General features: G+C 41.7%; 1 protein-coding gene across 2 annotated transcripts; it reads left to right on the top strand.

Moving 5' to 3' along the window:
* Positions 1 to 22: 22 nt before the first annotated feature.
* LOC117406216 (serine/threonine/tyrosine-interacting-like protein 2) lies at positions 23 to 15,620 on the top strand. Of its 2 annotated transcripts, XR_004663731.2 has the most exons (7): positions 23 to 114; positions 1,126 to 1,261; positions 3,045 to 3,139; positions 4,555 to 4,786; positions 8,145 to 8,362; positions 11,481 to 15,387; positions 15,487 to 15,620. XR_004663731.2 is itself a non-coding variant. In XM_034010153.3 (6 exons), the coding sequence occupies exons 2-6, from the start codon at positions 1,152 to 1,154 to the stop codon at positions 14,246 to 14,248; spliced, it is 3,423 nt and encodes a 1,140-aa protein (XP_033866044.3). In that variant the 5' UTR covers positions 23 to 114; positions 1,126 to 1,151; the 3' UTR covers positions 14,249 to 15,620. The 2 variants fall into 2 exon arrangements, 1 of the variants encoding a protein (XP_033866044.3); XM_034010153.3 differs by having other exon boundaries at positions 11,481 to 15,620.
* The last annotated feature ends 12,267 nt before the right edge of the window (positions 15,621 to 27,887 follow it).

The raw sequence follows: 27,887 nt of genomic DNA, 5'->3' as shown, positions 1-27,887 counted from the left end.
AGGACAGCCAATCTGACAGTGTCACTAAGTTTAGTTTCTTACTCAAGCTTTTCAGAGTCACAGCGGTCCTGCTAGCAGGGGACAAAGAAAGAAAGAGCCCTTTATCCAGCAAAGGTAATCACTTCACTTGACATTTTTCATTATTATATTTAACAAGCAAGCAGTTATGTTGTAGTCTAAATGTTATTTGTTTTTTTTTTTGTTAACCTTTCCCCGTGCTTGCTCTAGTAATTTACATTGAGTTCTGTGTTCTCATAAGTGCGCTGTGTGTGTGCCCACACTGGTCCCTCACTTGACACATCCCTGATGGCAAACAGCAGCTGTCAGGGGAAGCTTAAAATATATTTCAGACTCATGTGTTCTGTTAAAGTGAACAGCTCAACTGAGATTCAGAAAAGGAGTCACTTTTGCTCTACAAACCTGAACGCTTGAAGCACTTTTCAAAGGTAGTAGACCACCTCTGTTCTTATAGTGAAGGTAACAAACACTATGTTAAATGGAGAATTTACAGGAATTACAGGTATTATCGTTTTGTATTTGTTTATTTTATTACTCTAACTTTATTAGCCCAACCCTCTCCTTAACTTCATTAATATTAACCAAGCATTACAGATAATACGTTGGTACCTTATTGCTCACTATTAAAAAGATGCAAGATTTGGAAGAATGTCCTCCAATGCTGCCTCTTCAATGATTTGTATATTTGTTTGGTCACTGGGCTGCAGGGGAATCCCAGTATCCCAGGGATAAGATGGTTGAGACACAATCTAGTTGATTACTTCTGAAACTTTTTTTTTTGGTGATTGACTTACAAAGAAATCCGATAGCTGGGTATCGAATCTCCCTCAGCAAGTCTGCAACAAAGCTTTATTTTATGAGCTTTTTAAAGAATATTTTTTTTCCTGTTATAATTAATTAAATTAACCTTTGTATTCATTAAACTTTTCCAGACTGTTGGTAAAGAAACAAGCTACAGGTTTTTGGAAAGGAAAGAGAATCACAGATCCGAGACAGGGCATTTTAAAACTGCAGAGGGCAAGTGGCACAATATGGAGATGTAATCAACTGAAAAGCCTGCCTAATAATGATGATGATGGTGCTTAACGCATGCCTTGATTTTTGCAGCTGAAAGCTGGCATCACTGCTTAGATATGGCATCACCACGGGACTCGGACAGGGAGCAGGTGGTACCGGAGGAAGAGAACACTGCAGATGTGCGGTCTGTGCAGGCCTGGTACCTCCGCAGCCCCTCTCCTAGCCAGTAGGTACAGATAGAACAGGTTACAGGGTGTCTTGCTAGATGGTGCACAGTGTTGGTTAGTTTAAGGTTTGATGCTGTTCTAAGCTCAAAGCATGATGGATTATGGTTTAATCAGAATGGTTGTCCTTGGAAAACTGTTATAGAACATTGCCAGTTATTGGCTCTAGCTAAGCAGTTTTGAGGCGAAAGTTCAGGTTTAGTAACATTATTATTATTATTATTATTTATTTCTTAGCAGACGCCCTTATCCAGGGCGACTTACAATTGTTACACTATATCACATTATTTTTACATACAATTACCCATTTATACAGTTGGGTTTTTACTGGAGCAATTTAGGTAAAGTACCTTGCTCAAGGGTACAGCAGCAGTGTCCCCCACCTGGGATTGAACCCACAACCCTCCAGTCAAGAGTCCAGAGCCCTAACCACTACTCCACACTGCTGCCCTAACATGATGCAAAATCATTTTTATCAATTAAATATACTCCAGTTACATGGGAGGAACTGTATTTTTGAAAAACAATGTTATGGAACTAAAAAGAACAAACTCTTGAACAAAGAAGACTACGCGGCGATCAGATTCAAACATTCAAAATCCTAAAAGGTATAGACAGTGTCGACCCAGGGGACTTTTTTGACCTGAAAATAGAAACAAGGACCAGGGGACACAAATGGAGATTAGATAAAGGGGCATTCAGAACAGAAAATAGGAGGCACTTTTTTACACACAGAATTGTGAGGGTCTGGAACCAACTCCCCAGTAATGTTGTTGAAGCTGACACCCTGGGATCCTTCAAGAAGCTGCTTGATGAGATTCTGGGATCAATAAGCTACTAACAACCAAACGAGCAAGATGGGCTGAATGGCCTCCTCTCGTTTGTAAACTTTCTTATGTTCTTATGATCTAACTGTATACTGTCTTTCGACTTGCCCATGGACTCAATATATAAGGATTTGTGTTAATTAATAGTTGGAATAAATAGGGTATACAATATTAAATAATTCCCTCACCTGTGTACCATTTATGTTTTTTGGTTTCTTATCCCTTTTTTTATTTTTTCATTACATCTTTGAAGCCTTTTTTTAACCTTTGAGCACAGTGTGGTTCATAGCAATACTTTCTCTAAACTCTCTCTCTTAAAACAGGATTCTGGTTAGTTCTCCCACAAGGGCTGTTTGCATCAGTAGTGTGAGACTAAAGGTAACAGATTGTGACTAATTTGACTATTAGTCTCACCTTCAACTTCTGTGCAAGGATGTAATGAAAAACAGAAGCAATATAAGAATTGGAAACTCAAATTACATGAATTTTATGTGGGTGAGAAAATGATTTCATTTGTACAGTCTATTTATTCTACCTTTAGAGCCAGGCCACAGGAGTTCTGGCATGAATCCACGTGGCTGAGGGCAGGGGTGACAGTCTGAATTTACCATTACCCAGGCAGCAGCATAACAGCTGTACCATCAGATGCATTTATTTACTTAACAGAAAATCAAAAAAGGTTTTTTTGATTGGCTATACAGTATGCACTACAATTTAAAAAGTCTGCTAGACTGTTGTTAAATGACTTAAGAATCCAAAGCTGTGAACTTTGTTTAATAAATCAATACAGGCTTTAAATAACTTGTGAGTTAAAAATGGGTGAGTCATTTTTGCAAGCCAATATAAAAACAGATCCAACAATGCAATGCCATTAAACTGTGTTGGAAAGGATAGGAGCCATACATCTTGTATATCCCTTTACAAACTATAAATATGTGTGCGTTTTAAATTCCTCCAGGTTTTCAGTTATGTCTGACACCGATACAGAGAGCATCTTTATGGAGCCAATCCACCTTTCCTCTGCAGTGGCTGCCAAACAGATCATAAATGAAGGTAAGCCTACATCATTATTGAATTGCTAAATTAGCATGTGAGGCTGGCCATGAAACAGCTACCCCACACACCGCAAGCGTGCATCTTAACCATAATGCAAAAGAGACGGGTGTGTCTGCATTTGTGGTTATAGAGCCTTTAACCTCACCTCAGCTATAGGGGACAGAATCTGCAGTGGCGGAAAGTGTTAAAATCCTGTCAGTTTTATGGTTAGAAAATTGCACAGGTAATGTCAGTAAAAATACAACCACTACTGTAAATTTAATGTATGAATACATCCACTACTGTAAATTAATGTATGGTTCCAAAAGTAACATTATGTCAATTGCTTTATATGCATTGTTTCAAAGCAGTAATAATATTGAAGAGTGTTGATAGGGAAAGAACACATTCAGAGGCATTAGTCCTGTTTAAGGTACCTGCAACAATGCTAGTGCTCTGACAACAGAAAAGGAGCAAGGCAGCAGGAGGGAGTGTGAACCGGAGACACAGTGATGCTCAGAAGAGAATTCTCTTTCTCCTGGTGAAAGTTGAGAAATGTATCTCTGATGTGTGGATACAAATACGATTGGTAGGGTGATGCGTTTCCTGTAAACGCTGCAGGGTGGAATGTGCTAAGAGTTTGAGTAATGGCAACAAACTGGGACCACATTATGAAAAAGGTAGATGCCCTCAAAAATGATCTGCGATTGTGAGAATACTGCACAAGACTGAGGCTGATTTGAACACCACTTGCCTCGCAATCACTGCATTCTCAGGGTTACAGTCCTGCGTGTTTATGAGCAATAAGACTTGAAACACACCAGAAACAGAATACAAGAAGGTCCTCGTCACCAGCCTCAAATGTGTGTCTAGCCTGAGAATTGAATATTGCAGACAAGACATAACACATGCTGTTCTGACCGAGCCCTTGGAGAAAGTATAATTGTTTGATTTTAATTCATTTTGACTTTTATCATCAGTAAAATGGAATAAAGCACAAATACACACAATACAAAATACTTTTGGACATTTTTGTTTGAATGAATACTGTAGTAAGTATGAATTTAAGAACATAGGGCATTGTATTATTGCTGTTCCAGGGTTAGATTCTAATTAGTGTAAAACATTCTTGAGTTTATTGAGTGAAAAGGGGCAGCTAGAAGTTGCCTTTTGGGTTAACCCTTCTGTAATATTAAAGTAAATAGCCCACTTTGACCAATGGTGCCCATATTAAGCATAATGCATGAACACTTATAGGCGTCTGCTACGCTCCCTGTATGACCCAAGAAATTGTGACCTGACAACAGCAGCTTGAAGTGACCTTTATAATCACTCTGTACATGTGCGCACATATTAAAAAATAGTGTGTGCAAGTGCACAAGAACAATTAGAAAAACGTATGCCGTTTAACATATTCCTATGCTTCCATACAGAGTTGAAACACAAGGAGATGAAAGTGGAAGTGATGTCGGAGCAGATGATGGAGTCTGCAGAGCAGTTGCTGGTGGAGGACCTGTACAATCGGGTGAAGGACATGATGGACGACAACAGCAAGTTCAACACCCCCTGTGTCCTGGACATCCAGAGGGAGCTGACACAGGACAAACTGGAGGCCCCCAAGAACCCTGTCGATGAGGTGTGGCCCAATGTTTTCATAGCTGAAAAGTGAGTAGAGTGGCTATTATTATTATTATTATTTATTTCTTAGCAGACGCCCTTATCCAGGGCGACTTACAATCGCAAGCAAATACAAATACATTCAAGTGTTACAATATAAGTCATACAATAAGAGCAAGAAATACAATAACTTTTGTTCAAGTGTGACAAACCACAATTCAATAATACAGCAGATAATAGTGAAAGTTACATCAGGATATGATTAAATAGTGATAGTTACATCAGGATATGATTAAGTACAAAATACTACAGATTAAACACTTGGCAGAATACAATATTCTGAGGTACAGGATTAAATGCAGTAAAATAGGGGGCAGATAAGAGCAAAATAAAGCATATTTAAATGAAGGGTGATAGTGTCCCAGGATACAACAGAGGAGTTCTACAGGTGCTGTTTGAAGAGGTGAGTCTTAAGGAGGCGCCGGAATGTGGTCAGGGACTGGGCAGTCCTGACATCTGTAGGAAGGTCGTTCCACCACTGCGGAGCAAGGGTGGAGAAGGAGCGGGCTCGGGAGGCAGGGGAGCGTAGCGGAGGTAGAGCCAGTCTTCTAGTGCAGGCAGAGCGGAGAGGTCGAGTGGGGGTGTAGGGAGAGATGAGGGTCTGGAGGTAGCTGGGTGCAGTCTGATCAAGGCATCTGTAGGCTAGTACAAGAGTCTTGAACTGGATGCGAGCGGTGATCGGGAGCCAGTGGAGCGAGCGGAGTAGTGGAGTAGCGTGGGCGAAGCGAGGCAGATAGAACACCAGGCGGGCAGCAGAGTTCTGGATGAGCTGGAGCGGACAGGTGGCAGACGCAGGGAGGCCAGCCAGGAGGGAGTTGCAGTAGTCTAGGCGGGAGAGTACCAGGGCCTGGACCAGGAGCTGGGTAGCATAGTTGGTGAGGAAGGGTCGGATTCTTCGGATGTTGCTCAGGAAGAATCGGCAAGTGCGTGCCAGAGTGGAGATGTGCTGGGAATAAGAGAGGCAGGGGTCCAGGGTGACTCCAAGGTTCTTAGCTGAGGAAGAGGGAGAGAGTGTGGTAGATTCCAGAGGAACAGAGATAGAGAGATCAGAGGAGGGGGAGGAGGAGGGAAAGAAAAGGAGGTCAGATTTAGAGAGGTTGAGTTTGAGGTGATGCAAGTGCATCCAAGCTGCAGGTCTCATGACTGTACTGAATCTTGAATGCAACACAGTCAGATTGCAGACAGAACAGAACGTTTGCTTTGTGCTGGTTATGGAACTTGCTATGATGGTTTGGGTTTGCATTGTGATTCCTCCTATTGCTCTCATTGTTCCCCTCTATTGGCTCTCCACAGTAACAATATCATGCGTATACCAGTAAGTATGGATGGACTCATTCTGTAGTCACCATAGATTTTGCCTTTTGAACCTCTCATTTAATAACTGCTATTGCAATTCACAACTGTCCACCAAAGAAAGGCAACACGGATGACTCCACATATATATGAATATTAATTAAGTAATTAATGCAAAAGGCTTTCCTCCTCAAATTCAGATATAAGGGGTATTGTACAAAGTTACTGTGTTCAAATCACTGCAGTGTACAAAATGAGTAGAATCTTAATTAAAATTCTGGTGAAAAATCTGGGCCAATATATCAATGATCAAAAAGCACAAATATCCATAAAAACAAAAAGCATACGCTTATCCTCCATTTTAATGAGTAATTAACTTAATATATTATGAGCAAATGCTGAGCCTTTTCAGAACAATTCATGTTTTTCTTTCTCTTTTTTTTACTGTATTATCAGTTGCTAATAGAAACAGTATTGTCAGCAAACATGACAATGAGTCCCCTATTAAAGCAGGAAGCACAGTTAGAGTTAAATACAATGAGATTAAACTAGGACCAAATAATGAGCTCTAAGAAACATTTAATAACCATCTTGCTGAAGCATTATTCATAAAAAAAAAAAAAAAAAAACTTGGTGGACAGTCATGCTGGAATAGGTTCTAAAATACTGGACAGCAGCAATCTCAAAACCCCTTCATTCCAGCTTCTAGGTAAAACAAGCACAACCTTTTTTCTTGTTAAAAAGCCTACATTTAAAAAAAACTAACACAAATTATGGAAACAAATAAATGATTTACAGCAAGACTAGGGTGGGGATTGTAATAGTCATGTTTCCTCACTCAAACCCCTTACTTACTTAATATTTTGGTATCCCTGAATAGATAATCGTCTCCTCTTATATATGGTACTCTAAATATGATCCACTGACTGCCAATGCAGAACACCTGGCTATGACATTTTCTGTTAATTTTACCCTCCAAAATAGGCTTCTGGCTAAGCACTGCCCCTACATTAAACAGTGTACAGTCTAGGCAGTCACCACTCAAGAAAACTGGTAAAATAGAGAACAAAAGCTGCACCCAGTCATTCAAGGCTGTTATTAAATTAATCATATTTGCCTGTCACAGCATTTGTGAGACAGACGGCTCTTTAAAATCTTTAGCATATTTTTAAAGAGAAGACAATGATGTATGCAGGGATACCAAGATATTTATTTAGTAAGTAAAGGGTCTGAGTGAAAAAAAGGGCAATAAAATCACCACCCCCAGTCGTTCTGTAAATCATTTGTTGTTTCTGTAATTTGTGTTGGTGCTGTATATATAATGGACTGACAAGCAAAGGTTTCTTTCTTGTGCTAGAGACCAGAAGGTAAATATTTTGCTGTGCAGAGTAAAGGTCAGGTCCCTGTTGGATTGCCTCATAAAAAAGTTCAGAGAATATCATTGAGAGGCCATTACAATCCCTGAAGGAACCCTAGCAGAATTATTAGCAGAGCACAGCATTACCAGCAATGGCAACACATCACTCGATTTGGAACAAATATTGCAAAGTGGTTCTGATACTGTACAGGGCTGTGATTTAGTTTTAGTGACCAGAAACCAAAAAGTGCTTAACTTACATTTTTTACTTATCTTTCCAGGAGAGCCATAGGTTCTGATTCCATTTTATATATTTCAGTAAGTTAAAAATATGTGTTACAGCATATAAATTATTAACACCCTGTATACAAATGATTTATTGCCCATTAAAAATGTAACAGTGCAGCTGTAAGCATTAATCGCAGGCTTACGTGATGAAACACATCCGTGATGAAACAAATATCTTACTAATACTTTATTGATGAGAAACAAAATCCTCTCGCCATTTTTTTAAATTTTTTTTGGTACTCGTATATATTGTATTTTATCTTAAGTGTGGACCATACTTGTATATGGTACTGTCGGAATAATGTACAACCCAGCAAATGAATACCGCATATCACTGAAGATAAAACAAAAAACAAACTAAAAATATCTGGGCTTTGTGTGTTTGTTTTTGTTTGTTTGTTTTTAAAGGAGTGTTGCTGTGAATAAAGCCCGTCTGAAAAGGTTGGGAATAACCCATATCCTGAATGCTGCCCATGGCACTGGCGTTTACACAGGACCTGACTTCTACACTGGCATGGACATACAGTACCAAGGCATTGAAATTGATGACTTCCCAGACGTGGACATATCCAAGCACTTTCGCCCAGCTGCGGAGTTCTTGGATGAAACTCTTTTGACATGCAGAGGTATGAGCAGCCCTACATGCTGAGCGTTGATGACCAGGTCGATCAAATGTGCCAGTTCATATAGGAGTGCAGTGCGTGGTTTTAAAATCCACTTTAAAGCATCTTATTAGCGCTAGCATTGTTATCACTGATCCCCCTGCTCTTCCTGTCAAGATCTTGCTGGTATTTTAGACTCATTTGTTATCGATGAAACATTGGCTGCTGCATCACGGTACCCAATCTCTTCATTTCAAAATCTCTTCAATGGTCTAGCTGCAACCAGACCACGTGACCTACAGCAAAAATCCCAGCATGCAGGAGTTTATCTGTCGGGTTGTATCTGAAATCTCAGAATGCAGGAGTTTATCTGTGGGGTTATATCTGAAATCCCAGCAACCTCTAAGTGGATTCTACTTAGCTCTCCATTTGTCTCAGCTCACCTGTATCTAAATGCACAATTTATTGGTGTTACCCGCAGACTGTGAAAGAAAAACAGGAGTGTTAACAGTGAATATCCAAGTTATACATTCATTCTGCCCTGGCTATATTCCCCAAGTCTTCACTTCCCAGCCCTAGGTATTGAGTGATAGGGATTACATATTGACCTGTGATATACATTTCTTCAAATAGCATTTCCATTGCAGTGGATTTAGCAGGCATTCCAAGCACGTGAAGGTAAGTCCCCGCAGCAGGGTGTCTTGAAAACCAGCAGCTTCAGCAGTGCTTTCCCTGTTAGCCTGACTTGATACAAAACACAACCAAGTACATTTCACTATTGCACGACCACATGTCCATTAATAGAACAGCACATTCTAAATAGACCTGTATACTACTGTGTCTGTATACTCTTATTAATGTAATCGGTCGCAGAACTATAAAGTACTTTATCAATCTTATACTTGCCACACCCCCCATCCCCCACTCCCCACATGCTGTTTTTTAATTACAGGGGCCTTTTCTAGTCACTTCAAATTATTCTGCTGGTGAAGCAGAATTCAACACTTCATTTGACACTGAGAATTTTCTTCAAGTAATTCTAAAGTAATTTAGGGAGGCCAACAATTTGGTTTATAAAACTGTTACTCCCCCTTCTGGAGTATGCTGTCACTGCAATTATTTTCAGATTGCTGTTGACAGAATGTAACAGTAGATTTGCTAAAGGTCAATGATGAGACCCAGTGCCTGCAGGTATCCTGCTGATACGCCAAGAAGGTTTTGTGGCGAAAAACCACTACTCACAAAATGATATTGGAAGAACAGTAGTATGAGCATTAACCAAATGAACATCAATTATATTACTGTGGACCAGTGTGCTGTTGATAACCCTACAACACATATTGCTTTCTTTCCACGTATCCGCCGAAAGGATTTGAATCTTAATCACCAAATGTAGGTTTCAGATAATCCTGTTTAAAATTGCTTGTTGAACTGCCACTAGAATACTTTTTTCTTTCTTTCTGTGAAACATGTAGTGCTGTTTTAGCAGGGTTGCTGTGCTGAAGATCTGTTTCCTATGAGAATGCAGATACTGTGTAGATAGATGTTTGCAGTATAACAATAAGTTATGAAGCTGAAGATAAACTGATGAAGAGCCTGAAACAAGGTTATCATGTGCTGAGAAATCTTTCTTCTCTGCAGCTGTGGAAATCAGTTTTCAAAGAGATCCAATTACGGTCCTTTTGTGTTGCGAATATACTAATTAATTTAAGCTCTTCTATGACTTGTGCTTGAATGATGAATTGTATCTTTTGATGTATTTTCTTTACCACTACAGATATGAGGTTATAGCTTCAGCAAGACTGTCTACAGGTTAATAATTGAATATAAGTACACTAGATAGAACATCTAAACCAGTGCTGTAAGTTAATTTTATATGTGCACACATTCATATTTATCAAGACTGTAGATGTTGTGCATTGCAAAAAAAGGAATATATATATATATATATATATATATATATATATATATATATATATATATATATATATATATATATATATATATATATATATTGGACAATTTCACTCTTCAGGTGTATTTAATAAACCATAAAGAAGGTTTATTATGTGTGGAACTGGGTCTAATTTAAAAGCATTCATACATTACTGCTCCCTACCTATATCTCATTATAATGCTGAGGTTCCAATGTTAAAATTCACAATCAATAATGACATTATTATATGTCCTACGTGTACATGTTAACTAGTAGCCTTTACTTTGTCTCATCCTCATTTGCCATATGAAAGGTTACCTATCCATCTATTATTACTATTAGCATTATTTAACAATATGAAGATACACTTGGATACTTTTGGCAGCAACCCCACTGTAGCTCCTTCCTGAACCCCAGCCACTACAGGACTGAACATACAGGCCAGTTGCAGCCCTTTCTACATCTGCATCATTTAAAACAAATGCAATAATTCATTAATTGGACCACCAATTAGGTCCACAGGTTCTTCAATTCCAGCCACATTCTCACATAGAAATTAAGCATTTTAAACAAGGCTTTGCTGGGTCAAGTTAATATCCACACTGAACAACTAACACTATACATTTATAAAATAAACACATTTAACAATGACGATACAGATAATACTGTTATCAATGTTATTGGTAGAATAACTGTGCATATTTATACATATTTATAAGGGAGTCAATGAAAGCAAGCACTGGTACAAAATTGGTTACAGTATTAACACAAAATAAATACAAAATAAACACTATTTACATGTGAGGGGTTTTCACTCCCATCTCATTTTCTATCTATGTTTTATAATGCATATATGTTTTTTCACAATTTTGGCAGGGCAACTTCTCGAATGACATAGAGCTCACACACACTGTTTTTAAAATGTTATGAGATGTTATTAAAAAAAATCATGACTGAAGGGGATATTATTCATTCAAAAGGTTGCTGTTTAATCACTAAAACACGGGTGGTTGCTCTCATTAAAAACAAAGACTAAAAAAGGATTTAATTCATAATCTATTAAAGCATGTTTTACTTTAAAATGTCTTTATTTGTTATTTGTTTTGTGGTTGTTTTAAACTGGCAATGAGTTTTTTTAAAATTATTATTAATGCTTTTACATGTACTTATACTGTTATTTTACTGTCATTGTTTAACTTCTCACAGGCAAAATCCTTGTGGACTCTATGATGGGAGTGAGTCGATCAGCTGTCCTAGTAGCTGCTTACCTGATGATCTTCCATCACATGACTATCATGGAGGCGCTGGTGACGATCAGGAAGAAGCGCCCTATCAACCCAAACGAGGGCTTCCTGAAGCAACTTCGGGAGCTGAACGAGACCCTCCTGGAGGAACGGGCAGCTGATGACGACAGCGACACTCTCAGCCAGAGCTCAGTCATTGAGGCTAAAACCCATTCAATCATGGCAGAGGAAGAGGATTCAGGGAGCGTGATGGGGGCTAAAGTCCACTCGATCATGGTGGAGGAAGAAGACGACATGAGCACCATGAGCAGCGTCATGAGCTCAGTCGCCAAGGCCAGCGTGGCTTCCAAAAGACCCACCCTCATTGACGAGGATGAGGAGGATGAGCTGTATGCAGAATGGCGACAAAAGCAAGGCCTGCCCCCCAGCAAACCACAAAGGCACAACAATGAAGGCAAGCTATCTAAACTTCCTGAACAAGAAGAGGAGGAGGATGTGGAGCAGATGATAAGGGAATGGCAGAGCAGAAATGAAAGATACCAGTCTGAGGACTGGTGGCAGTCTCAGCTCATGAGCGAAGATGAACAGTCCCTCCTTGGAGGAAAGGCGTTTTCCACCAGCGACCGGGGTGACTTGGAAAGCATGAACAGCCTTGACATCCGCACCCTAAAGGAACGTTTGACAGCCAGTGGTATAGGCAGGGTCCGCAGTGATTCCATCTCCACTGAAGACAGCTCAGCAGACTTGTGGACCCAGAGGTTGAGGGAGATCGAAGATCAAGCTGCAGCACGGTACGGTAGGGATGGCCAAAAGGGCATGGATTCCTCTAAAAATGGGAGAAAGGAAAAAGACATTGATGAGGAAAGCCTCTTCTCACAAACAAGCTCTATGTATAACTTCTGCAAGAAGAACAAAGATAAGCTCACCCCCTTGGAAAGGTGGAAGATCAAAAGGATCGAGTTTGGATGGAATAAAAAAGATGCAGTGTCTGCAGGAGGCAAAAAGACAGACAGCAGTGGAGAACAAGCAGAAGTAGAAGAAAACACACCAGTGGGTGAGGTCAATCTGTCAGCCTACCAGAATTGGAAGCTTAAACACCAGAAGAAACTGGGCACTGAAAACAAAGATGAAATTGTGGAGCTTGGTAAGGGTGAAGACACTGCTTCAGTCAAGAGGAAGCAAAGACGAGAAGAGATCTTAGAACGTTCCAGAAAGACCCTGGAGGAGAGCCAGTCCATGTGTGGATGGGAGACAGAGAGCTCATTGAGCGGGAGCATCCCACTATCTGCACTCTGGCCCAGCATGCCAGCCAAGAGTGTAAATGATGACTCTGCTTCAATGTTAAGCATGCAGAGTAACAGATCGTCTCTTTCAAGAAGTACTCAAGGTCTGCCCCAAGCACATATGATTCCTTTGCCAGATATTCAGGTAGGCAGTGATGACACAATTTCCTTAGCAAGCATTCAGAACTGGATTGCCAATGTAGTTACTGAGACCATAGTACAAAAGCAGAATGAGTTGTTGATGCAAAGTAGTGTGCCTCCATCACGCAGTCCATCAGTTATGAGCATGGGCTCAAGAACGGGCGCTGTTGGAAAAAACATAGATGATGACAAGGCATCTCTTCTGAGTATGCAGAGTGGGGCATCTTACGCAAGTTCTTTACTATGTCAGAAGGACATACGAAGCACTGACACCCAGTCGGTCATGTCATGTGGCAGCTTGTCTGAAGGTTTTGGCTCCAAACAGAAGATCACAAGTACCAGCAAGCCCCTCTACAGCCTGTTTGCAGATGATATTGACCTAAAGAAACTGGACACAAAGGAAAAAGAAATGAAATCTGAGATGAGAGGAAAAATGTTTGAGTACAAGAAAGAAAAAATCGCTGCAGACAACAAGCGCAGTACTTTGTTCAAGAAAAAGAAGGCTAAAGATGACAGTGAGGACGAGGATGATCTCACTGGAACATCCGGAAGAAACCCCCATAAGAACCTTGATAATATTTCAGGACGATATTCCAGCTTGGGCACAGATGGCTCAGACAGAAAAAACAGCATTGACAAATGGCTCAGCGATGTGAAAGCTACCTCTTCTAAATCTTCGAATTCTACCACAAATGAAAGCTCTGATTCTAAGTTCACCAGATCATTGTATCTGAAAGAGTATTCCGCCGGATCATCGGACTACAAGTTCTCCAGATGCAGAATGGATCCCTCTGAAAAATCACAAAGCCCATACAGCAGTCATGAAGAAGGCTACAGGAGCACGTCAAGGTTCTCTGCTTCAGCTCGCATGACAGACACAAAGACATACTCATCCAGAAGGTTTACTTCTGATGATCCAGGCATCTACGGAGAAACAAGTCCGGAACCTTCTGTCTACAGACTATCATCATCTGAAACTGAACAGTCATGTAACGGCATGTCCGAGACTCGGAACAGAAGAACACGGCCACTCCACTGCTCTGATGAAGTTTTAGATGATCAAGACCTCTCTGAATTTGGACCAAAGAGAAAATTCACCCAGAGTTTTTCACGGTCAGAAGAAAACGAAGAAGTAAAAAGAAGCAGCAGTGATGAGGAAGATATATCAGTAACCAGAAGGTCTAGGGCAAGACCCAAAGAAGAAAAAGAGTTAGATGGTGATGATGATGATGATGATGCTATCATTGCTGCTTGGAAGAGTCGCCAGGAATCAAGATCAAGGGTTCAGAGAAGAAAAGAAGTTTAATTAGCTCTCTTTTTGAGGAGATTATTCATATCCTTTTTTTAAATTCTAAAATACTAAAACCTTATAAAAACGTACCATAGTAATACTGTGGTTTTAAGGTTATGGTAGCTAATGTGGTACTACATGACAGCACTAATTGGCACACCATGATAGTGTATACATTATCACAGTGTGCCTAGCAAGTGGTGAAAGTGCTGCTAAAAACAGTATAACTTGGCTGTACTATGGTATAAATAGTAAATACAGTACCTTGACATGGAACTTTACCATTTCTAAAATCAATGGTACATGCTAAGGTATTCTTTACAAGAGAAATAATGAAATGTAGTCTCTATAAAGTTTGGAACACCATATTAAATAAATTAAAGATAAATTAAAGAGCTAGCATAACTTATGGAGGGAGGTATGCTTACTAGAATATGGCTGCTGCTCTACAATCACTGCTATGTATTTGATTAAATAAAACCTTACCCACCTAACTGTTATAAGCAGAGTGCCAACTGTCTTATCACACACACTGTAACTCTTCTTACATATTCTTATATATTTTGTTTAGTTTTCATCACAAACCAAAAGATCAGAAATGTGGTACCCAACTGAAACCCTACACTTACTGATTTTTGCCAAGCAACCTGAAAAAACAAATGTATAATGTTGCATTTTGATAATGTGTTAATATTCTAAATAATATTCTATTAAAACTTTGTTTTGTTTGTTTTTGATTAAGTACCTATTAAAACAAATAATAGCATTATATCTTGTACTCCTAGATGAAAATAACATTCTTCCCACATTTCTCAAGCTTTTCATTCCAGTCTATGATTTTTTTCACTGCTCGAAATAATATTTCCCTGCTAATTTAACACAGTCCTCTGTACTGCCTATATGTTTATGTTTTCTGCAGTCCAGGAGTAAAACCCGCCTCTAAAGCCCTTTACATTGGCTGCCAATTAGGTCACTTCCTCCATAAGTGTAACTTGGGCAGTCCACAATTCTAACTAGGACTGCCGGAGATCCAATGATATTGGTCTTCTCCTGAAGAGGACTGATTTCAAGTCACTATCAAGTCTGCAGTGGCAGGGGGAAACTTGGTATTAGGTATCTGACATCACAATTCAAGAATGACAGTTATGTTTAAGGTACTCATTTTAGTATAGTATTTTGTGCTGTAGAATAAATAACCATGCAATAAAACATATAATGTGAATGTCATATGCATCTTGAATTTCTCATTTCAGGTGGGATCTACAGGGACAGTTCACTTATTGTCCTGCATAAAACAAAAAGAGAATATGAACAATCTACTGTTGCTAAACCCGGGCCAAACAAATTTTAGTATCTGTTAAGACATCAGTAAATAAAGATATTAAACCATTGGTTTATTTTATTCTTTTTGATCTACAGATGTGATACAATTGCTTCTTATAAGTACTGTAGGCAATTCAACAGTACTGCTCTGTTGCTATTGCTTACATGCGTAATTAGAAAACAAACATGTCATTGTGAAATATGGCTTTTTAGGACTTTCCATGTGTAGTATTTTATGGCTCTGAGTCCTATATGCATATGTTTTCAGTATTACAAACATATTAAATGCCCATGTTTTCTACACAATGCATTTGTATTTTACTCATAATTGTGATACTAAAAATGTAATTCAAACAACAATTATGAAAAAAACACTCCAGAACCTATGTTTCTGAGATCCTGTCAGAAATCGTTTTTTAATTGTTACTGTACCAAACCTTTTTTTTTCTTTTAAGATTAGATCCATATATCAATGTTATTTGTTTGTAAAAATGCTTTCACAACATTTTTTGTTTGTTTGTTTGTTTGTCTGCCATGGCACAGGAGTCGAGGGTGTTGCATTTGCTGCAATAGCACATTCTATTTTAGGTGTACTACTTTTTGCCATTTATTGACTACCAGTGTCGGGTACTGTATTCAACAGCAGTGGGTGGATTTTAATATCTAATTTTGAAAAATTGTAATGTGATTACAATGGCACCACAGACTAAAGGGTTGACTCATTAAATCTAATGTGTAGCTGGAATAAGAAAGCTTTTGTGGGCTGGATGAACAGTTTGATGAATGCGATACCCAAACTATACTCAGGAACTGCACCCTCCACTGGACACAAACACACCTTCCAAATGATACAAATGCTTATCTTACCTCTTATCAGCATTGCCAATATTATGACTGGTACTCTAATGCAGTTTTCTTATGGATATGTTTTTTTTTCAAGAACCACTGTACAGTATAACATGTTAAAGTGGAGGTCCATTTAGAAATTGACCTTTATCACAGGACGTGATATGACACCAGGAATAAGGACATGCAGGGATGGAAATAAGATTCCGATATCATAGCAGATTCACCCATTCCAGGGTTTAATAAAACATGATTAGCCACAGTGTATAGGTAACAAGCTCAGGTGTCTTATTAAACTCATAATAAAATCAAAAATGGGAGTCTTATTTCTATCCCTGGCATGAAAACTTTAGTTTGTTACAGTGTGATGCTTATTAAAAAGAAAAAAGCAATCAAATAACAAAATCATGCCTTAGGCTAATATGCTGATTTTAAAATGTTTACACCAAACTGTCGAGCATGCTGTCAGTGAGTGATTTAAAATTGAAATAATAGGCTATTCACTGTTGATGGACTAAGCCAAAGAGTCAAACACTTTGAATTTGAAATCACATATTGCTTCGGCCCGATGAGGGTTTTTGCAGGGATTTTTTTTTTTAATTACCGACACAGCGCTGCTTGGAAAGTGGACTCATCTAATATTCACTTCCAGTGTTAAGTGTCCGGGAGACAGTGTACAATTCCTTTGACTTGATTGTATGCCCCAGTGCAATCAAGATTTTATTTTTTGTGGTCTAGAGACATTAGACGCTTTTAATTGTGGATTTACCAAGAAAGGTACTCAGGCTTTATAGAGGAATATGCACTGAACACTAAACCCTCCCACTCTGGCTTTCACACCACCATCATACACAAACATACCTGACTCACATTCAAGATACAAATGGATCATTTTTCAGGAGATAGCATCAGGAGTGTTAACAAAGTTTTTAAGGAGAGAGCAAGTTCATCCGAAACACCGGTTTTTAACCTCTGTAAAAAGGGGAAGGTAACCCAACACATCCAATCACACAAGGAATTACGAACACCCAATGAAAAGCACAGTTTTGTCCCAATGTCACTTGTGATAGGTCCATGCTTTTACAGGGTGCATTCTCCTAAATCATCTTTTAGGCACATCCAGTCTCTCAAAAATGTAGTCACCTTTCGAGATTAAAAATAATTAACCTTCAAACGAACATAACTCTCGACAAATACTGTATTATTTATTGAGAATGTTAGCCAAGTTTTCTGAAGAAATTTCCTATCTTCACATACTAAACGTATGGCTGTGCGTTCTAATCTTGAAGTGTAAACAACTGTCTTTATTAAAAGTCCACTGAACTGCTATACATTTCTTGGCTGCACACAGTGTTAAATTTAAGTATTTTTTTCTGAGAAGAGTCACCCATCTCGAGATTTTCCAATAAGCATAGCTGAGAGGAGACTGGGAATTCTATTCCGGTACACAGTGAAATTACCTCAATCACTCTTTCCCCAAAGGTGGTTAGTCTTGGACAGCTCCACATCATATGAAGGAAAGATCATTTTTCCATCTGGCATCGCTCACATAGTTCAGATATCTCACAGTGCATCTTATGTAGCCGAGACAGAGTATAGTAAACCATGTGTATTATTTTAAATTGCAAAAGTTTATGCCTTGTATTATAAGAGCAATATTGAGCATTTTTGGAAATAAGAGAACCATCTTCCAGGCTAATTTCTTCCCCTATATCCTCCTCCCACTGTCTACAGAGATGGTTAGTACTGTCAGGGAGACAATCAGCTAACACTGAGTACAGTCTAGAAATAAGTTTAGATGAGCTCCCTGACTCTTTAAATACCTTCTCTAAGCTTGAGGCTTCAGGTCTATCCAAAGACTGGTGAACTATGTTAATAAAGTGCCTTATTTGTAAGAATCTGTAAAAGTGAGTTTTAGAAATATCAAAATCTTTCTGGAGCTGATTAAAAGAGGAAAGTGATCCTTGCAGAAATAAGTGTCTGAATTCCTGTATACCCCTGCCAGACCAAGACCTAAAGGTGCCATCATTAAATATCAATGGAAGAGATGGGTTCATCCAAATAGGCGCAAAAGGTGAAAGGGAACATTTCCATGTATTTGTGTGCTACCTCCCAAATTCAAACTGAATTAAGTATAATTGGATTGTCAGTTATTTATTAACACACTTAACCCAATAATAAGGTAGTGTCACAAAGACGGCCGGAGTGGGTGGCGTCAGACCAGAGCCAGGAAATAAATAAACTAAACGAGAGGTAGAGTTTGGTGGAGCTGAGCGAATGCTTTCGCTCAGCATTTAATAAATAAACAGAACAGAACAGAAAATAAAAGGTTGGAACACAAAAACACAGGGCATGGCACTGGTAGCCAAAATAAAGAGACAAACAAAACGGACAGACACTAACAAACAGGGATGAACAAACACGGTGAGAAACACTACTTATTATTCTTGTTATTATTTTTACCTCCTCTCTCTCTCCCGTTCTTTCGCCCTGAACACCCAACCCCGACTGAATGAAAATGTGTCTATATATACTGTTTGTGCTGGGATTCAATTACTAATTAATTATTCACTTGAATCCCAGCACGTGAATTAATTCTGTGCAACCCCGTGCTCACATATTACATTCAACCAGCACGTGAAGTGATTTGTGCCCTCCTCGTGCCTAAATACAAATCTACCTTTTTAAATCACACGTGAAACACAGACCCGTTTATATCCCGTGTACCAATCTATACACCAACATTAACACACGCACACAACATACAACATATAACACACAAATGCACACAGGGGCGGGGCACATTGCCACATATACCCCCCCTTGTGCGCAGCACACATGGCCTCAACGGCCACCTCCCCCCTTAAAAATCCAGCAGTCCAGAACAAAGTCTCGGGCTGGGAAGGGAGGCTTCAGTGGGCCCATGGCTGGAAATGCTGTCAGCTCCCCTGCCGGTAGTGGCACGGCTGACAGCATGCTGGTCCCATCCTGCAGCGAAAAAGCTGCGGGGGCAGGTGGTCCCCCGACCTCCCCCTTCTTCGTAGCCGGCAGCTCCCTCCTGTGGGGCTCCGGCCACAAGAACTCCTGCAGCGAAACTGCTGCTGGGGAAAGTGGTCTCCAGACCTCGTCCCCCTTCTTCGAGGCCGGCAGCTCCCCTTTCTGGGGCTCCGGCCACCGTACTCCCTGTGGAGGTACGGGCAGCAGAGGCAGCTCCTGCTCCTCTGCTCCGGGCGGTGGCGGAAGCAGAGGCAGCTCCAGCTCCTCTGCTTCTGGTGGTGGTGGAAGCAGAGGCAGCTCCAGCTCCTCTGCTCCTGGTGGTGGTGGAGGCAGAGGCAGCTCCAGCTCCTCTGCTCCTGGCGGTGGTGGAGGCAGAGGCAGCTCCAGCTCCTCTGCTCCTGGCGGTGGTGGAGGCAGAGGCAGCTCCAGTTCCTCTGCTCCTGGCGGTGGTGGAGGCAGAGGCAGCTCCAGCTCCTCTGCTCCTGGCGGTTGGGCTGGTGCGCGCCGCGCTGCCCTCAGCAGCATGAATAGAGGCTGCTGGGGGACACCAGCCTCCTGCCCCTCTCCCCCCCAAAAATGTTCAGGGGGTTGAGCCTGTAACTCCTCCCCTTCCGGCTCCTGGGGCTGAACCAGCAGGCATTTTCCCTCTGCTGGTGGCTTGGGTCCCAGGGCTGTGGAAGCCCCGACTTGCCTCCCTTTGGGCTGTGGAAGCCCCGACTTGCCTCCCTTTGGGCTGTGGACGCACCGACTCCTCCCTTTTGGGCTGTGGACGCACCGACTCCTCCCTTTTGGGCTGTGGACGCACCGACTCCCCCCTCTTGGGCTGTGGACGTTCGGGCTCCCCCCACTCAGGCGTAGGACGTTCGGGCTCCTCCCACTCAGGCGTAGGACGTTCGGGCTCCTCCCACTCAGGCGTAGGACGTTCGGGCTCCTCCCACTCAGGCGTAGGACGTTCGGGCTCCTCCCACTCAGGCGTAGGACGTTCGGGCTTCTCCCGTTTGGGCTGTGGACGCTCAGGCTCCTCCCATTTGGGCTGTGGACGCTCAGGCTCCTCCCATTTGGGCTGTGGATGCTCAGGCTCCTCCCATTTGGGCTGTGGACGCTCAGGCTCCTCCCGCTCGGGCTGTGGACGCTCAGGCTCCTCCCTCTTGGGCTGTGGACGCTCAGGCTCCTCCCGCTTGGAATGTGGACGCTCAGGCTCCTCCCGCTTGGGCTGTGGACGCTCAAGCTCCTCCCACTTGGGCGGTGGACGCTCAGGCTCCTCCCCATAACTGCGGAAGGGACAGTGGGCGAACAGGTGATCCTGGTCACAGAGGAGGCACCCCGGCGATGGCTTGTTACATCGCCGTGGATGCCTGGCCCTTAGGCGGCACTCCTCCTCCCTGTCCTTCACCTCTTTATCTGTCTCTGCCTCCCGCTTGGGCTGTGGAGGCAAAACCAGCAGGCATTCACCCTCTGCTGGTGGAGATGGGGACAGCAGGTACTCCTCTGCTGGTGGTCCTGCTACCTGGGATGCTGTTCTGTTTATGGTTGCCTCCAGGTAGCTGAGGACAAACTCCACACCTTCCTCCAAGGTGTTTGGGGTGTGTTCCTGTTGATAGGCCTCCCATCTCTCACTGTCCATCATCCACAGGGCCCGGACGACTATGGGCAGACCTCCTGGTCTGACGCTTGGAGGCGCGGCTATCCCACGATGACACCACGTGTCACAAAGACGGCCAGAGTGGGTGGCGTCAGACCAGAAAGGAATACACAGACAGAGACGGTGGTGATGATGAGCTGAGTGCAATGGCTGCACTCAGCGTTTATTAACAAATAAAAGGTTTGAAAACAGCACAAAAACAGGACACGGCACTTGCGCCAAAATAAACAGACATACAAAACAACTAAACACTAAACAGACGGTGCAGGACAGACGAACAAACACGGTGAGAAACACTACTTATTATTCTTGTTATTATTTTTACCTCCTCTCTCTCTCCCGTTCTTTCGCCCTGAACACCCAACCCCGACTGAATGAAAATGTGTCTATATATACTGTTTGTGCTGGGATTCAATTACTAATTAATTATTCACTTGAATCCCAGCACGTGAATTAATTCTGTGCAACCCCGTGCTCACATATTACATTTAACCAGCACGTGAAGTGATTTGTGCCCTCCTCGTGCCTAAATACAAATCTACCTTTTTAAATCACACGTCAAACACAGACCCGTTTATATCCCGTGTACCAATCTATACACCAACATTAACACACGCACGCAACATACAACATATAACACACAAATGCACACAGGGGCGGGGCACATTGCCACAGGTAGGTACATCTAATTGTAGGGCGAAATGTCAGAGTTGTGCTGCCCAGTAATATAGCCTAATATCAGGTAGGCCTAGACCCCCTAATTTATAAGGTAAATTAAGAACAGTAGTTCTGACTCTTGGAGCTCTACCCTCCCACACAAAACGTGAAAACAAACTTTGCATCTTTGTGAAAATGCCAAGAGGGAGTGGGATTGGCAGAGCCTGAAAGAGGTAGTTCAATCTTGGTAATAGATTCATTTTAACAATATTAACCCTGCCCATCAAAGAGATGGGCAGTGACATCCACCTGTGGATGTCAGACTCCACAGTGTTGATTATTGGGGAGTAATTAATCTTATAAGTATCCACTAGTTTACAGGGAACAAACACACCAAGATATTTAATGTGTGAAGTTGACCATTTCCATTTAAATGTATTCTGCAAAGCAATAAAATTGCCATCGTAAATTGGCATAATCTCAGTCTTACTCCAGTTTACTCTAAAACCTGTGACAGATCCAAAGTATCTAGAACTGCTGATAAGGAGGCTTCGGGGTCTGACAGATAAAGCAAAACATCATCTGCATATAAAGAAACAACATGGTTCTCCTCACCTATATGAATTCCAGTCACACTGTTATGTGACCGAATAGCCACTGCCAATGGTTCGATAGCTAGCGCAAAGAAGAGTTTCGAAAGAGGGCAATCCTGCCTAGTACCCCTTGACAGACTGAATGCGGCAGACACCTGTTTATTTGTCCGAATTAAAGCTTTTGGGGCTCTATAAAGTATTTTTTATCCAGGAGATAAAGACAGGGCCAAAATTCATTCTGGTCAGGACTGACAAAAGACAGTCCCATTTGACTCTATCAAATGCCTTTTCGGCATCGAATGAGACAGCAACCTTAGGGTCTTCCTGTTTGCTAGTGTGGTTTATAATATTAAAAAATCTGCAGAGATTATCTGAGAATAGCCAGCCCTGAATAAAACCTGTTTGATCAGGGTGAATAATTTTTTTGCAAAACTACCTCCAGACCCTTTAGCAATGATCTTATAATCCACATTGAGCAATGATATCGGGCGAAAGGAGCCTCAGTTTAGTGGGTCTTTGTCCTTTTTAATCAATAATGTAATTAAGGTCAAATCAAGAGTCTCTGGCATGTCTTTTTTGTCCAGGGAGGCTCTAACCATATGTAAGAGGTTCATTAATTTGTCAGCAAAACATTTAAAAAACTCTATCTATTTACAAAAGGTAATTCCATTCAGCGTGCGTCATGACACATTTGATCTACCGTAACTAGGCCAGCTTCAGTCAGTGAAAGCTAGCAAAATGAAGCCCACGTATCCTAGCGGAGCTCAAAAAACGAAAGAAGACAAAAGAATCGAAAACTCAACAGGAAAGTTTGCAGAAGCTCACTAGTTTCTTTAAGAGTAACACTGAAAAGGAATCATCCGATGAGGAGGAGGTGGAAAATGTTTGTCCTCCTCGTGCTATTGCCACCACCTCAGCTTGTTGCAATAAATTAAAACTCTCTAAATAAATGATTTCTTCAATAATGCTTTAAATACATCTGTGAATGACTTTAGCAGTTAGTCTCTTTGTTTTGCAACCTTCTGCATTTCCATGAGCTCCTGCATCTGCCTTTTCTGTTCCTCTGCAAAGTCTTACAATTTGAGGACTACTGTTTTTTGTTTTTTTCTCGCCAATATGATTTCAATCTTACAGTACTGTAAAAAAACGAACGCTCTCTTCGCTCTCTCCGCTCTCACTCCTACTACACTCTCCTCCAAGCACGGACAGCTGCAGGTTTTTATATTCTGGCCGAGGGGTTAACTAGCTGTTAATTATCTTATTACCCCTCGGCCACAGTCTGCACGAGTATCCTCACAGGGTTTTTAAATTATAAAAACAATAACAAATACGCAGCGCTTTGATCTGCGCCGCAAACAAAAATACAAATAATAATAAATATATATAGGGGCTGGACACTCCGCCACAAGTACATATATCATTTTATTTTTAATGTACTCTTGGTTAGATAGAAATGTAACACTGCAAAAGTACCTAATTTTTCTCTTATTGTAACATCCCCTTTCTGCCACAAAAAAAGGGTTTAAAGTTTTCAGTGTAGCCTATACTGCTGTGATTTTTCAGCTGAGATACACTGTGAAGCCTAATCTCGCAGAAATAGCAAAACTATATAAAAAAAACAACAACAAAAAAAAAACAGTGTTACACATAATTCCGCTTTAACACTGCGTTATTTGTCCATTATTTTTCTTTTTAAATGCAGTTAAGAAAATATTCCTTGATGTGAGGCTGACCAAACAAATAATAACATGCTGAGCATTTCGAATGTTGCAAGCGATGCTGCACATCGTTTAAAAGGAAAAATAGTCAAATAATTACGCTGTTAATTTAAATAAACTATCTTTTTGTGTCAAAAAGTCCAATATGTGGGGAAATTACACCACAGCCGCCACACTGGTATTGTGCCTCTGCCATTTTGACACACCCACACCGCTCCCCATATAGTATAATTTCCTGGTTTATATATCCCAGAATTCTTACCATTCCTGTCAGGTGACACTGGGAGTTCTGGGTCTTGTAGTTTTTTTTCTATTAGCCTACAGAAATCTCACACACTCCACATGCAAGACATTTTAAAACAACTGACAATTATATTTTTGCAGCATAACAGGACTAAATCATTAAACCCCCACTATTTTAATGTATTTATTCCTGAAAAACTACATTATCTGTCACAATTGCTATTTTCTCCACAGTTGATTTTTAATGATCAAACAAATGATATGCCAGTGACAATATGATGATCCTGGAACAATATTTCATGGAGGGAGCAGTCGTCCAGATCATGTGGGAGTTTGTATATGGTCCCTGTCTACTGATAAGCTCTTTAAAATCTGCAGTAAGTTCTCTGCAATTTCATTGATAAACACATGAAGAGGTTATATTGTGCAGTCTTAGTTTCTTTCAAGTAATTTCCATAGCACCTTAAAAGAGGCATGAAGGAGACAGAATGATGATCAATACAATTTAAATTGAATCTATAGGTTCTTTCAGCTCCAAGCCTTCCCCTGTGCAGCAGTTTAAGTCTTTTAATTTTGTACACTGCATATATATATATATATATATATATATATATATATATATATATATATATATATATATATATACCATTGCATAATGTCTTACATTTCATATTTATAATACATATTTCATATATCAAATAGTGTAAAGACTGAGTGATATATTTTAAACAAATAGGGCAATGTGTCGATTGTAAATGGGATTTTATAAAACTACTTTATATCAAGTGTTTGGAACATTGCAGTATAGTTTAATTTAGATCAATATAATAGTCTTGCTGGGGTTGCACCCGATATCAATGTAGTACCAAGATAGTGTTCTACATAAGTTGAGCATTACAGTTGGCCAGTTTATATCCTGTTGACACATAGTAACCCAAAACACTAGCATTGCACTATGGCCTGGCCGGGGGCTGACATTACCAGGCTATACCACTGTTAATAAATTTAAAGAGTTTGTGATCAATGATCCATTGGAGGGGAATGGCAGCACACTCCATCTGTGGTGCATTTCTCTAATGCAGATTTCTAAATGCATCTTCCAAGCTCACCCACAGAGCTCTTGTCCTATGCATGTAGCATCTCAATGCCCACACTGGGCAGAGGAAATTCAATCTCTCATCCTCTGTTGAAGCAAACAGAGGTGGATGGAAGGACTCCAGTTCCATAGACTGATTAACGTGGAAGGCTGTGATCACCTTGGGGAAGAAAGCAGGGTTGGTGCACAGAGACATCCTGCTGCCATCCTCCCAAATACGCATGCACAGACAGCGCCTGCAGCTCACGTACGCCAAGAGGAAGGCTGTTGTCACAGACATGTACTTCGGTTATATGGAGTTGTGATAGAGAGAGAAAGGATAGATGCTGTAAATCTCCCTCCCGATTAGAAAGTGCGCTGTGTAAGGGGGAAGGTATGCTGCCTCCTAGATCTGCCACCTCGGTGGTAGGTGGAAACCAGAAGGTGACCATATTAGGAGGGGCGCGTAGCTGCAAGTACTCAGGACGATTCCATTGTGGTCCCCTGCGGGGCAGCCCTCTATTGGAGAAACCATGGCGACGCGTTGACTGCAGGGAGGAGTTTGCTGGGTACAAAGGGGAAGCAGCTATGTCAAAACCTCCCCTTGTGCTGAGACGCTGAAACAACCGGCCGGAGCTGGTGTATGTTTTTGTATTACGTGTTTGTTTTGTGTTCGCAGAGGAGCCGGAGGACGAGAGGCTGTAGCTACCCAGCCAGCATGAACCCCAGAGCACACCCCTCACAGCACAACACAACACAACGCACGCACCACAAACCCCAGAGCACGCCCCTCACCGCACAGCACAACACAGCACAACACAACACACGCACCACGAACCCCAGAGCACGCCCCTCACAGCACATCACAGCACAGCACAGCACAACACAACACACGCACCACAAACCCCAGAGCACGCCCCTCACAGCACAGCACAGCACAACACAACACAGCGCACGCACCACGATCCCTGGACCAGAAGAGCACATTTTCGTGCACGGAGGATTGTGGTTGAGGAGTGACTTTTTATTGACTTTCTTTGAGAACTGACCCCGTTTCTGTTTTACCCCGATATCATTGCTGATAGAGGGGTGGATTATTATTTTTCATTTTGGATTATTTTTGGTATTGTTTTTGTTTAAAAATAAAAATAAGTATTTTTGTCGGGAGAAAAACAGTCTGGACATTGTATATCTGTCGCCGAGCACCTTTAAGAAAATGGGTAGCCAAAAAATGCGCGCCCGGAGACATTGAATCTACGGAGGCATGGCAAGCAGAGATAGCCGCTAAATACAATTTCAAGGTGTAAGGTGACCTCCCAGCATCAAGCAGTTCTTACAGAAACTGTAAGATGACTGGCATAGGGCAAGATATGGGGTAATGGCTTCTAGCCAGACACCAAGCCTGGAAATACCTCCACTTATAGGTGTACAAGGACCGAGTGAAGTCTGCTCTAGCGCTCTGCAACATACCCACAACCGCAACTGATAGCCCTAAGGCTAACCAGCGGTCCCTTTCAGGGGCCAGAACCATAGCCAGAACCTGCACGGTTCCGGGTGCAAAAGACAGCCTTTCGCCTGACTGAGGAGATATGTGCAGTGGAAACTCCCAGGGCTGGCCATGCAACAGCTGGCAGAGGGTCAAAAAACAGATTCTCCTGGGCCACTAGGAGAACTGACGCTTCCTCTAACCAGACCTTTTCGAGAAAGGCCAGGAGCAGCGGTGTAGGCGGGAAAGCGTACAAAAACACTTTGGGCCACTAGTGGGCTGCTCTCAGCTCCCACGCATTTATGTGCAAGGATCTCCAGCAATCCGACCAGGGTCCGCAAACTCCTCTGCCTGCCCAGACCGCCCCCCAACCAGAGATGGGTGCATCTGTCATGAACCAATTGACGGTTGTGTAGTACTCCTATCCTTACGCCTTTGCTCAGGCTTGCCTCCACCAGCGTAGAGCTTCCCAGCATAGGTGAGACACGGTCAGCCGACTGTGTCTGTCATGCTTGGGGTGCAGCCGAAGGCACTGTGCCACGCTTGGATTGGGCGCATGTGGAGTAACCCTAGTTGGGTGGGTGATGAAGCCACGGCCATCAGACCCAATAGTTTTTAACACAACACCAATTGTACTGTGAACCCTTGTTGAACAGGGCCAGAGAGTTGCGAATGGCAGCTACTTTGTCGTCCGACAGATAGGCTTGCATCGTAAGGGAATCCAGCCGGACACTCAAGTAGACCATACTTTACACCGGTATTAATTGGCTCTGGCATCGTTGGGGGTGAGACCCAGCCTCAAAAGATGCTTCATTACAAATCACTGTGTGCTCCTTCCTGCGACTGGGGCAGATCAACCAGTCGTCCAGATAAGAACATAAGAACATAAGGAAGTTTACAAACGAGAGGAGGCCATTTGGCCCATCTTGCTCATTTGGTTGTTAGTAGCTTATTGATCCGAGAATCTCATATAACAGCTTCTTGAAGGATCCCAGGGTGTCAGCTACAACAACATTACTGGGGAGTTGGTTCCAGACCCTCACAATTCTCTGTGTAAAAAAATGCCTCCTATTT

This window comes from Acipenser ruthenus, chromosome 9 (genome assembly GCF_902713425.1).
Source record: "Acipenser ruthenus chromosome 9, fAciRut3.2 maternal haplotype, whole genome shotgun sequence".
Classification (NCBI taxonomy): domain Eukaryota; kingdom Metazoa; phylum Chordata; class Actinopteri; order Acipenseriformes; family Acipenseridae; genus Acipenser; species Acipenser ruthenus.
This window is presented reverse-complemented; position numbering and strand designations above follow the sequence as displayed.

Bases quoted from the DNA above. Each gene is read 5' to 3' on its own strand.
- LOC117406216 (XM_034010153.3), top strand. From the start codon at position 1,152: ATGGCATCACCACGGGACTCGGACAGGGAGCAGGTGGTACCGGAGGAA. The intron at 4,787-8,144 runs GTGAGTAGAGTG...TTGTTTTTAAAG, and splicing joins AATGTTTTCATAGCTGAAAA to GAGTGTTGCTGTGAATAAAG. The intron at 8,363-11,480 runs GTATGAGCAGCC...AACTTCTCACAG, and splicing joins AACTCTTTTGACATGCAGAG to GCAAAATCCTTGTGGACTCT.